General features: G+C 39.1%; 1 protein-coding gene across 4 annotated transcripts in view; it reads left to right on the forward strand.

Moving 5' to 3' along the window:
* The window catches only part of yeats2 (YEATS domain containing 2), a 47,036-nt gene that overhangs the window by 24,256 nt on the left and 9,755 nt on the right, over window positions 1–13,025 (forward strand). For 3 of the 4 annotated variants that reach the window (XM_055203377.2, XM_055203378.2, XM_055203376.2), the window contains exons 19-26: window positions 4,179–4,361; window positions 4,439–4,775; window positions 5,196–5,330; window positions 8,816–8,899; window positions 9,862–10,033; window positions 10,206–10,282; window positions 11,192–11,271; window positions 11,356–11,557. In XM_055203377.2, the coding sequence (XP_055059352.2) occupies window positions 4,179–4,361; window positions 4,439–4,775; window positions 5,196–5,330; window positions 8,816–8,899; window positions 9,862–10,033; window positions 10,206–10,282; window positions 11,192–11,271; window positions 11,356–11,557 (1,270 nt within the window). The remainder of the gene's footprint in view (window positions 1–4,178; window positions 4,362–4,438; window positions 4,776–5,195; window positions 5,331–8,815; window positions 8,900–9,861; window positions 10,034–10,205; window positions 10,283–11,191; window positions 11,272–11,355; window positions 11,558–13,025) is intronic. The other variant, XM_073856266.1, reaches the window with a different exon arrangement.

Raw genomic sequence — 13,025 nt, forward strand, 5'->3', positions numbered from 1 at the left:
GCGCCTAAACAAACCGTTTCGTTTGTAACGTATTGCTAGGACTTCATTTGGACTTTGATATTTAAATTCGAATTTCTCAATTCAGGCCAAATATTGTCCTATTCTAACAAACCATATATCAATGGAAAGCTTATTTATTCAGCTTTTAGATGATGTATAAATCTCAATTTAAATACATTGACCCTTTGGATACTTTATTTGAACCAATTTTTATTGTCTCATCATTATTTTTATTTATTTATTTATTCATGCATTTGGCAGATGCTTTTATCCAAAGCGACTTAAAGCCAATTTATACTTTTGGGTCGGGTATATGCCGTAGGGTACGCCAGACGCTACGCACGTAGGCAACGCCGTCATGAGCATTTATACTTCTGCGTTTGTGTTGCTCTGCAGTTACACCGCCGAAATGCGTAGGAGGAAACATAATGCATTCACGCCAACCAATCACAGATCTTGCGGTCCGCGTCATTTCGACGTGTAGTTACATTTTTGAGGAGGTGCACATCAGGTACTGCGAAGGCTACGGCGACAGGGTTCGCGTCTATGCGTATGTTACGGCGTACCTATAACGCGCACCTAACGCAAAAGTATAAATTGGCCTTTACAGTGCATTACAGCGCTGTTTAGAGACGCACAGAGGTAGCCTCATTCATACAATCTCTTTCTCTCGCTTTCTCTCGTGCTCTCTTTCTTCTCTATGTGTCTCTGTCACTCTCACTCTCTTTCTAATAACTTCATTAATAACTGCTTTCGAATGCTATCAACGGCTCAAGCCTCCTTTGGCAGCTTTAAAATGACGTTTTGGATCAAGCAAAAGAGCTTTTGGATGAGACGTGGAAGAAATAGCCCTACTCACAATAGTCATTTAAGTGCAAAAACCGGACGAATCCCATGAAATATATGATGTGATTGATGTCTTGTTGTATGGTAACCGTAGTAAGTTTTGCTAATTGATGATAAAGTAATCTGATATTTTTTGGTAATAAAAATAGATCTAAGCGGGCAAAAGCATTTAAGTAAGGAATAATTGACTCCGGGCCGTTGAATTATTGAAAAATAAATCATCACCACCTCGGGTGTGCATTATTTTTCTAATAATTCAACGGCCTGTCATCAATTATTCCTTACTTAAATGCTTTTACTTAACTTCGTCCTGTAGTCTCAAGGTGTAATATCAGCAAAGTGTTAAAAACGTGACTTATTCTCGTGACCCCGTCTCGTGTCTAGTTTCGTCTCGCGGGGTGTTTCATTGCACCCCAAGAAAATACACTTTGTTTTTGTTCATGAAAGATAAAAGGTCTTAAAAAACACATGGATGCATGCACAATGGACTATAAAATTGGATTTCATTGTCATAGGTCTTAAATTTCAAATAAGGACTTAAAAAGTCTTAAATTTGACTTGGTGAAGCTTGCAAAAATCCTGGATTCAGTGAATGACTTCATCATTTAAACTGGTTGTTTTTAATGAATTTTTCAAAATGAATGTGTTTATGAATCAGATTTCACTTCACTAAAGCCATGTTGTCTTTGTTTTATAGTCCAGCACAAAACCCTTTACCTTAATACATTCAGTTCAGACAGCAAGCTCTAAACTTATTTTGATATAAAAATTGCTTTTTAATGCCTTGGTGTATTTTATAGAATTAATATTTAGCAGCATATTACTTCAGTGGTAATACTTTACGAGTTACTATCAGTAAAATATAAAAATAAAGTAATAGAAATAAAATGCCAGATAAGCTCACACACTCGGAGACAGTGACTCAGAAGAGTGGGATTGGTTTAGCTACTGTATAAAAGAGAAAGTGATGAGGGATTTGCCATCATTTCCTCTTTCCCTCATTGATTTCTCTCTCTCTCTCACCACCTCATTGATTTTTTTCATCTCTCTCTCTCCTCTCGTTCGCTGCACTTTCATTAGTGTTACACAACACATCTGAAAAAGCACACACTGTAGAGCGCTTGCTGTATGTGTGTATGTCCTAATTTTTTAGATCAGAAACTAATGAGTATGCCTGCAGCTGACATTCGAGCCGCTATTTAAACTGTAAACACTCCTCTTCTTCTTCCTCCCTTCTTTTTTTGCTCTGTTTCTTGTTGCTTAATTATCCATTCGAATCATTGCTTCTTTATTCACAACTCCCAAGTGCATCACAGAGTAATCTCTGCTAGTTAGTTTTTCAGTATAATTCACATTAACCCCATTTCGAAGAGGCTAGACAAACCAAATCGCATGCTGATGTAGACCAGCTAGTGATTGTTTGGGAACTGTAAAGTGATCCATCGTATAGATCGTCACCTGATATCTTTTCACTCAGTTCTCTGGAGGACGTTAGGCATTTGTGTTTGATGGAGGGTAGGGGCTGTGAGCTGGAAGGAGGATGTGACAGAGAAAGCAATGGGATTGATTCATGAAATAAAATAAATTGGCATATTGAGTATTAGAGCTGGGAAAGTAATTTACATGTCAAATGTTACACATTTTTTAGCTATACCATTTAATTATATCACAAAAGCAAAATATGACCTTCACAGAACCAAGTTTGTTGGTTATGCTTTTGGGAAGGCAGCTGAGGGGGCATAGCATCAATAAAACATCCATCATGCAAATTTAGTTTGCTTTTCGGTGGCTGAATGCATTAAAACTAGATGCATTGCAAAAATGATGCAAAAACAGTTGAGAAGTTAAAATTAACGATCAATCATTCAAATTATTGTTAACGGTAATAGTGCAATAAGTTACTGCAGTGGCATATAGCCAGTGACATAAAGGTCTGCATAAAAACCGACAGCCTCCCTTTACGGGACTTAAAATATTTATTTTGTCTAAATAACATAGCTACAGTTTACATGTTACAGTTTCATGTCACAATTTAAGATGACATTTTAATCTTTTCATTAAAAACGGCTTCTGGTCGTCTTCCCTGTGTATAGCAACGTTGCTATGCTAATCTTGCAGGCTTCCCTAAAGAGGGTTTTTGCTTTCAGTATCCTAACTGTATTTGCATTTTCTGTATCAGACCCTCTCAGATCCACTGGGGATGCCATTTCGTTGGGTTGGCAGCCAGCCTCGTCTTGCATGACGTTAAAAAGCCCAGGTTGTGATCAAGGGAAGTTTAACTTCTGCGCGCTCGCTTCATTTTTTTCTCCAGCTGTATGTGTTTTGTGCATGCACCTCACACACACATACATGATCTTGCTTATTAGACAATCGTTAAGTTTTATCAATTAAATTCTTATCGTCAATTAATCGAAGATCGATTAATTTTTAACATCCCTAGTTTTCCATGTTAAATTAAAATCTGTGGTTATGCGTTTTTACCTTACAGTCATTTAAAATGTATTTTATGGGAAATATGCGATTTAGAATAGTCAAGGACAGATGCAAAGGACAGGCAATTAATTCACCATATATTAAAAAAATACTTATTCATTTTTACTTTGCTTGGTTTGAGTGTAAGTCACAATGAAATTCGAAATTAAAAACTTTTTTTAGGGTTTTTTTTAGAATAATGTTTTTTTTTACAAAGACTCATCTACGAGCTACATTTTTTAAAGAAAAAATGTATGTACCCTCATAATCTTAAATCAAAAATGCGCCCTCCTGGAAACGATCTCTCTTTACTTCTGGTCATGGGGTATGGCAGGTAGGCGGGGAAAAGATCGCAGTGAATAGCAACATGACCCAACTTCCAACGATCAAATCAATTCTCGGTGGATGAATTCAAGTCAAGCCCTACCTTTTCAATTGGATATATGCCACAACTGGATTATAGTGCAGAGATCAACTAATTTGCATTTAAAAGGACACACCCAAAAACAGCTAATTTTACATACGTACTCTGGGGACACCAAAGACATATTTTAATATCTTAAAGTCTTGTGAAATGTCCCCTTTAAAGGCGGAGTGCACAATGTTTGAAAAACGCTTTGGAAAAGGAGACGGGCCGACTTCCAAAACACACTTATAGCCAATCAGCATTAAGGAGCGTGTCTACTAACCAACATTCTTGCCGGGTTGCGTATGTGTGGGGCGGGTCTTTTAAAAGAAGGTCCAGATTCTATTGGGGTAGGGGCGTGTTTGTTTAGGTGATTTATCAAATATCAACATTGATTTTCAAATATTGTGCACTCCGCCTTTAAAGCAGTTCCCTTGATATTTTTGATTGACAGGTGGTAGGTGGGTCACAGGGTTCTCAGGTGAAGCTGTCCGACGGTTCAGTGAAGATGGTATCAGCTGCCGCGGCATCGCACCTGACCAAACCTGGCACAACTACCCTGAGAATGACCGGTGGTGTCATCACTGCTGCCAGCTCCACCCCAACAACACCCAGCGCCACCCCCACGCCTCAACAGGTGTGTGTGAAGCATTGAGCTAAACTAATTTTTTTTTAAAACCTTTAATGTTATGCTACCCCTGTTTTTCACTACAGGCACCCGAAGGTGCTAGTGGGTCCTCCGGCCAGTCTTTACCTCAGACGACGAAAGCGTCATCGCAGCATTCTTTGCTTGTAGCTGCCAATCAGGCAGCGGTGATCAATGCCGCCAAGAACGCCAGCTTAGCCGCCAACGCAGCGAAGAGTTCTGCCCCCTCCACCGGTGCCGTAGCAACCGTTGCCAAGACTGTCAACATGCCGCTTATCGGTCTGTCGAAAGGAGCAGGGTCAGCTCTAGTAGGTGGGTCCAAAAGCACCAGCCCCTCACTGGTCACCACAGCATCGCTGCTCGGAGGAGGGACGGTTAGCGGAAAGACTGCTGCCACCATCTCAGGTAACCAGTCAGAGTTGCCATGGTGACCGGTTCTCCTATATGCCCCTTGTCTCCACTTGAATGTCAATGTGACTTAAGAGGGATTTCATCATTTTTGGCAAACACAGTTCACAAGCAAAATGTGAAGCAATGTAGACGTTTTCAATCTGATCAGGAAATGTACAGATCCCAGCTAGTTAAACCATCCTTAGTAGGGATTGTGTTGGATTGTAATGTTAATATTTAATTGAAAGACATGGAGTTTATTTGGTGTGCTGCCACTTTAAGACCTACATGTAATGCCAACGGATCTAGAATACTGTTACACATGCATTTTCTTTCTGAATTGTGTATATAGTCTCACAACACGACTACGTTAACAAGAATAATCACAAATGAGATAAATAAAACATTTATGTGGGCTTGGTTTTTATCTTATAGGTATGCTTAAGTTGCACCCAGCTCAGTCCAGTTCCCAGCAGACCGTGTTGACCATCCCAGCCAATCAGCTGAAGCAGCTCAGCGTGGGCAGTGGCTCATCAGGGATGCAGACCATATTGATGCCCGTTGGTAAAGGTAACATCACCTTGTTACCCACCCAGCTTGATATAGAAAAGGATCATAGTAACAGTTTAAGCAGATTCAGGCTTTCGTCAGCTGGGTTGAGGCTGCCAGATTTAATTTATCAGAGATGTTCTCTTTTCCCAGCATTCGTTCTAGTGATGACAGTAATAGGTTAACCGAGCTCTGGAGACACTCTCCTGTCAGATATAGTTGTTATTGCACGTCTGTCTTTCTCTCTTCCTGTCTGCTTGATTTGTATTAAATTGATTTGTGCAGCACCGTCGTCACAGGCGCTCAATTTTCGTTTGTTTTGCATGAGTACTTGAACATCAATGAGACAGACCATTTATCTTTAACATTGCAATCTATTGTTGTAGTAAGATGGATGAGAGAATAAAAGAAAGTAGTGTAAACATTAGAGGATTGAGAAATGGAAGATTCAAGTATTTCTAGCTTTTATAAGGGCAAGAGAGACAGAAAACACATTTATGCTGCTTTCGAGTCGTATCAGAGTTTGTATTTGTGAAATAAGCGTACATACCACACTATCTTTATCCATATATACTTTTTTCAATTAGGCATGGGCTGGTTATCGGTTTTAAAGGCTCTCTAAGCGAATAATGTGCAACGTCACTTCCTGTGGATGTTTGAACTGTTTTCAAACAAACGGAGTGTAGCTAACGCCTCCCCCTCCCTCTCCCGTCCGTGCTTTCATTAACGCGCCCAACCCCCAAATCCTTCTTGTCGTTTATTGGCTGGAACACTTTGTTATGTTTTGTTGTGCTAGGTTTGGCCACTATGTTGATATTGCCGTTTGTCGAGCCTGAGCTGTCTACAGAGATCGCGTTTTTTTTACAGTTTGATCAGCGAACAGGCAGCAAGCAGATAGTGAGGAGATGTTTGCTGTATGTAACAAAAAATGTTTTATGGTCTAAAACGCGTCAATTCGCTTAGAGCGCCTTTAAGGTATACCAAGGTTTTTAAAGAGTCAAGGTTTTAACTCTTTAAGAGTTAACGTTTCCAAAGTATGAGCTGTGTTTTCACAAAATTAATTAAAATATTAACTTTTTCCCTGCTAGTGTTTGTAAAAAAGTTGCCTGCCAGCGCCAGCATTTTTTATTATTTTCACAAAAGTTTAATGCCTTCCAGAAAGTGTTCTTTTTTTAAATATATAAACGTACAATATATCAAATGAAAGAACAGACCCTCTGTTTGCGCAAAAGTTTCATCCTACCTTTTATTTGTTATTTTTCATCACCCTATAAATATGGCTAGGTTTCTTCAAAAATACCAAATTTTGAGCAAAACGCTGCGATAATTGTGTTTTTGTTAAAGACTTTTGATAAAGATCAGATTCAGATAAACAGAGTTTGAACTGTATGACATTAGCGGTTGCTTCCAGGTTTTATAAATTAGGTAATTAATAATAATAGCAGAATTACAGTTTGCCAGAAAAACGTATCTTTGGCAGGGAAGCGTTTTCACATAATTGACGAGTTAACTCGTCAATGGCTGGGAAAAGAGTTAAGTTATATATTTGATTTTATGTTTACATTTAAAGGGACATTTCACTTTTTTTGAAAAATGCTCATTTTCCAGCTCCCCTAGAGTTAAACATTTGATTCTTACCACTTTGGAATCTATTCAGCCGATCTTCGGGTCTGGCGCTAACACTTTTAGCATAGCTTAGCACAATCCATTGAATCTGAATAGACCATTAGCATTGCGCTAAAAAATAACCAAAGCGTTTCTGTATTTTTTCTTATTTTATAACTCAACTCTTCTGTAGTTACACCATGTACTAAGACCGACAGAAAATTAAAAATTGCGGTTTTCTAAGCAGATATGTTTGGGAACTATACTCTCATTCTGGTGTAATATTCAAGGACTTTGCTGCCGTAACATGGCGGCAGCAGGTATAGTTATATTACGCAGTGCCCGAAAATAGTCCCCTGCTTTTTAGGGGTGGCACGGTTCATGAAAAAAATCCGAACCGTTCGGTTCGCTTGTCTCGGTTCGGAGCGCGTGTGTGCCGTACGGTTCAACGATTCATGGCATGCGCAATGTATGTAGCCTCGTGCCCTGTATGTGACCTCAGACAGCGTGTTCCCCTTTCGCGAATAGCGCGAAAGAAGAGGTGACTGGTGTGGAGAGTGAGTGCTGCCGGTCATGTTACGTGTAGAAATGGCAAGAGGGAGAGAAAAAGAAGTCTGCCCGCAGTTGGAGGATGCGCCAGCGTCATATAAGTTTGGTGTGTGGAAACATTTTTATTTCATGTTACCTATGATGACAGCGGAAATAAAACAATATATACAGCCACACGCCACAGCCTTCTCTCCGACCATTTATCTAATCTGCGGTAATGAACACTGTTTTACGTCTTTTCTTATTCACCGCTATTTTTAGCCTTTCGTTGATAAAACGAAAGCGGCTGATTTCCGCGTAGTTTCATTTTGCTAGCGTGTGAAAGTTGCGCGATCTTATTTCATAAACTGCCCCTTAAAGTAATCAGGACAGAAATGGTCAAAAGTGGACAAAAGAGACAGATTTAAATATTACAGGTGTAAACGTTATGTTTCTCTCTCGTTCACATATTCTCTCTGCAGTATTTAAGCAGCCTCTCAGTGATAAATCTTAGAGCTACACTGAAGTTGGGATTTTGATAAATGCAAGTTATCTTTGTGTGCTAAAAATGCACACAAAGTTCATGTAGATGGCAATACACATTCCCTTTTTGGCAAATAAATGAAAAGCGTGTTGAAATCATCAATGTCTGCCCTCTTGCTGTATCAAAATCTCACCTGGCTTTCCTCAGAGATGTTCCCAATAATGTGCTTAAAGTCTAATTCAGTTTGTGCATGATTACATGATATAACTTTTTTAATACTGTATCCTAAATTATGGATAATTAATAAGATAATAAATTTCTGGAGTGTTAAAAAATAACAACAAGAACCATACTGAACCGAGAACCGTGACCATAGAACCGTGATACGAACCGAACTGAGGGTTTTGTGAACCGTGCCACCCCTACTGCTTTTGAAAGTTACCAAGGGGACTGTTTTTAATATTACGTAATATTGCGTAATATTATTGCACCTGCTGACTCATGGTACGACAGCAAAGTCCTTGATTATTACGCCAGAATGAGATTAGCCATATCGGTCAAAAAAATTACAAAATTGAATTTTACGTCGTTCTCGTTACACGATGTAAGCTACAAAGGAGTCTAGTTTTAAATAGGAAAAATATCCAAAATCTTTGGTTATTTTTGAACACGATGCTACTGGTCTAATCAGATTCAATGGATTATGCTAAGCTAGGCTAAAAGTGTTACCGCCAGACCCAGGGATCGTCTGAATGGATTCCAAAACGGTAAAACTCAATTGTTTAACTCTAGGGGAGCTGGAAAATGAGCATATTTTCAAAAAAAAATGGGGTGTCCCTTTAATGAGCCTGATATAACAGTAGTTATTTGAAAACTGTGTGTGTTTCAGTAGTGCCATCTGGCTCTAAAGGGGCATCCAGCAGCGCAACATCAACTACACCCGCTTCTTCAGCATCCACACCTGTCGCTCATGGTAAGACACACACAGAGACAGATACTGAGATGTTTTATGTTTTAAAGATCATTTATACAAATATGACCCTGGACCAGAATATAATGAGTCTTATGGGTCAATAAATTGAAATTAAGATTTATTCATCATCATATGGTTTGTTGATAGGAAATGTCCAAGATAGAATTATTTAAAAATCTGAGGTGCAAAAAATAAAGATATTTAGAAAATCGCCTTTTAAATTTGTACAAATGAAGTCATTAGCAACTGCATCCACTCACAAAAATAAAGTTTTGATATGTTTACAGTAGGAAATGTATATAATATCGTCAGGAAACATGATCTTTACATACAGGATTCCCACAGGTAATGAAGTTTCTGGAATTTTACAGACATTGAAAGTCATGGAATTTTATATTTTTTATCCAAGTCATGGAATATCAGGGATTTTTTGTTTGTTGCTTTAAATTTTAGTTCCATTTATAAAAATGTAATTCCCTTGTTTAGTTGTGACTTAAGGAATACCATTTCCGCGTCCAAGCTTCCACTGATTTCAAAACAGCTTTTTTGGCACGGTTTATTCATTTCATGCATTAAAGCTTCATTTTTATAAACTCACATTATATACACCTACATTATCAGGCTCATGGCATCCCAGACATAGGTCATGGAAAATCAACTTTATAGTTCGTGAAAGTCAGGGTACAGTCAAGTAATTTGACATTTGACTTTGAGTGGGAACCATGTACATAATATCCTAATAATAAAAGAAAAATCTTATTTTGACACTGTGCTGTCAGCTATTGCTACAAATATACCCATGCGACTTAAGCACCGTGGTGATAACATGATTATATAAAGTGCTAATGGTCTTTTTTGAGAATGACGTTGCTTCACTTATTTCTGGAAATTATTTTTGTCAGCATTGTTTAGCTTCCTTTACAGCTAAATTCACTTCTCTGTCCATTTGTGTATTTGTCTAGTAAAAACTGAACCTGGTTTGGTTAGCTCCACTTGTTCTACACCAGTACCTCAGACATCTACACCAATCTCTACGGCACCCCCCTCTGTTCCAACCACCCCTGTGTCCGCAGATGGGGCTGCTACTGTTAAACTGGAGCAGGGCACAGAATCCACGACACATGAACTTATCAAGTAAGAGCTCGACATGGATAAACACAAGAAAGACACAATGCTATCTCTTCTTCCAAATGTATCTTGTATCTCTTATAGGGGGCTTGACCTGTCACGTTTGTTTTCTTATGTAATGTTTACTCTTTTGTTGTAGGTATTGTGATATCTAATAACGTCTCTGTCTGTGTTTTAGCACTGAGCACATAGAAAACATGACGCAACTTCTGACAGCCATTGTGAGGAAGTTCCCTCTGATCGTCCCTGAAAAAAGTAAGGTTTACATACACAATCACACAAAATGTTGCAGTTTGGTTTTGCTTTCAAATTAGTTCACTCATATGTTTATGTACACTCACCTAAAGGATTATTAGGAATACCACACTAATACTGTGTTTCACCCCCTTTCGCCTTCAGAACTGCCTTAATTCTATGTGGCATTGATTCAACAAGGTCCTGAAAGCATTCTTTAGAAATGTTGACCCATATTGATAGGATAGCATCTTGCAGTTAATAGAGATTTGTGGGATGCACATCCAGGGCATGAAGCTCCCGTTCCACCACATCCCAAAGATGCTCTATTGGGTTGAGATCTGGTGACTGTGGGGGCCATTTTAGTACAGTGAACTCATTGTCATGTTCAAGAAACCAATTTGAAATGATTCGAGCTTTGTGACATGGTGCATTATCCTGCTGGGAATAGCAATCAGAGGTGGTCATAAAGAGATGAACATGGTCAGAAACAATGCTCAGGTAGGCTGTGGTATTTAAACGATGCGTAATTGGCACTAAGGGGCCTAAAGTGTGCCAAGAAAACATCCCCCACACCATTGCATTAATGAGAAATTGAACAGGTGTTCCTAATAATCCTTTAGGTTAGTGTCTAAGGTGCATTGTGTAAATGGCAAGTTGCCATTTCGCGTCGCCATGTTTATACAGTAACATTAAAAGCGGCTCTATTGAGCGCATTTTGTCACTACATTGTCTCAGGTGATGAGTGAGGTGTTTGTCCTGTGGTGGATACTGTAGCTTCTCTATGCATTTTGAAAGGGAGCGGTGAGCTGTGGACTGAGCCGTTGGTTGCAATTCACAGACTCAGTGCTAGATGCCTTTAAATATCTACACACTGGACCTTTAAGAGACTTGTAGGTCAACCAACATGTTTTGTATGTTTGTTTGCAGATGATGACTCTCATCCGTTCTGTGCCACCTCTGTGGATCAGTATTACTCCTGGAACATTGGCAAACGGCGAGCTGCAGAGGTAAACATGAGCGTCTTCAGCTGTACAATATACAGTGTTGAATTTTTTTGTGTATATTTATATATCCATTCTCTTTCTTTTTAGTCGCAACGTGCGGTGGTGGTACGCCGCGTGTGTGCTGATCTGTTGGAGAGGACCCCTCGCCTTCAGGCTCTCAGCCCCCCCAGAACTAAAGAGGTGCTACGCTGGTGTCGTCTCCGCGGTTACACACCCCCTGACCCGGAACCCCAGCGCACAGAGGAGAACTCAATCGAGGACATTCTCACACAGATCGACAGCGAGCCCGGTGAGTATGTGAATCTGCTTGTGAATGTGTAATAGCACGCATACTTGAATTTTGTGTGTGTGTGTGTTGTACATTTGGCTGAGATTAATTCATGATCTCCTGTGTCTCTCTCTGCTATCCAAAGCTAGTACTTATATAAGACTTGGCACAGACAATGCAGTAGTGCTCTCTCTCTCTCTCTCTCTCTCTCTCTCTCTCTCTCTCTCTCTCTCTCTCTCTCTCTCTCTCTCTCTCTCTCTCTCTCTCTCTCTCTCTCTCTCTCTCTCTCTCTCTCTCTCTCTCTCTCTCTCTCTCTCCCTCCAGTGGTGCATTAGTCTGTATAATGAGATAATAATATTTGGCAAGAATTCAGCTCTCTGCATGTATACTTCAGTTACAGCCTTATTCAGCCTGCCACCATGTTGATTCCAAAACAAGGCTGTGAGGGATGGACGTCCAAAGCATGCACTTTAAACCTATTGTTTTGTACCAGGATGCTGGTCATTTAGCCATCAAAACACAGAAAATACATCGTTTTACAAATAAAGAACCTCAAAAGCATGGATTGTTAAAATGAGAAGAGACATATGACCTAATTTTGAGATGAGAGCAGCACAATGCATACATGAAATCTGTTTTTGTATTAGCCTGTTCGCTAATCGCCAATTTCTAATGTTGTAAGCATGCATACTTTTCTTTAACTTTTTCACCGCCATTAACGAGATATCTCATCAATTAAGAGAAAACGCTTCCCTGCCAATGACGAGATTTTCCGTCTTTCCGCAATACCGCTATTATCCACCAGGTGGCGCACTTCCGCAACTTATACAACCCGGAAGTAGCCCCTCACATGAAAGAGAAAGAACTCTGTGTATGTTTTAAAGATCGCTATGCATCTGATCTCTATCAAAAGTCCTTCGCAAAAATGGAATTATCTCAGCCTTTTGCTCAAAATTGGGTGTTTTTGAAGAAACCTACCCTTGTTTGAGAGGTGATTACAAGAGAACTAAAGAATGTAGGATGAAACGTTTTTTTTTTGTTTGAAAGCAGAGGGTCTGTTCTTTCATCTGATATATTGTTTGTTTATATATTTAAAGAAGAACATTTTCTGGAAGGCAGAAAATGGAAACTTTTGTGAAAATCATGAAAAATGCTGGCGCTGGCTGGCAACTTTTTTTAAAACGCTGGCAGGGAAAGAGTTAAAATACTAATATAGTCCTAACTAAGTACATATCTCCAATTCGTACAGATTACAAAACACACAAAACATGAATATGTTAAACTTTTCTACTGTACGTTTTTTACTCATTCACCACCAGCCTTTTTTTTTAAGTTGTCCGTCAGCATTTTTTGTGATTTTCACAAAATGCTTTCCAGGAATATTCTTCCTATAAATATATAAACATACAATATATCAAATGAAAGAACAGACACTCTGCGTTTAAACAAACAAGCAAACAAAACAGAAAAAAAGTCCTATCTTCCTATC

This window comes from Misgurnus anguillicaudatus, chromosome 2 (genome assembly GCF_027580225.2).
Source record: "Misgurnus anguillicaudatus chromosome 2, ASM2758022v2, whole genome shotgun sequence".
Lineage (NCBI taxonomy): Eukaryota > Metazoa > Chordata > Actinopteri > Cypriniformes > Cobitidae > Misgurnus > Misgurnus anguillicaudatus.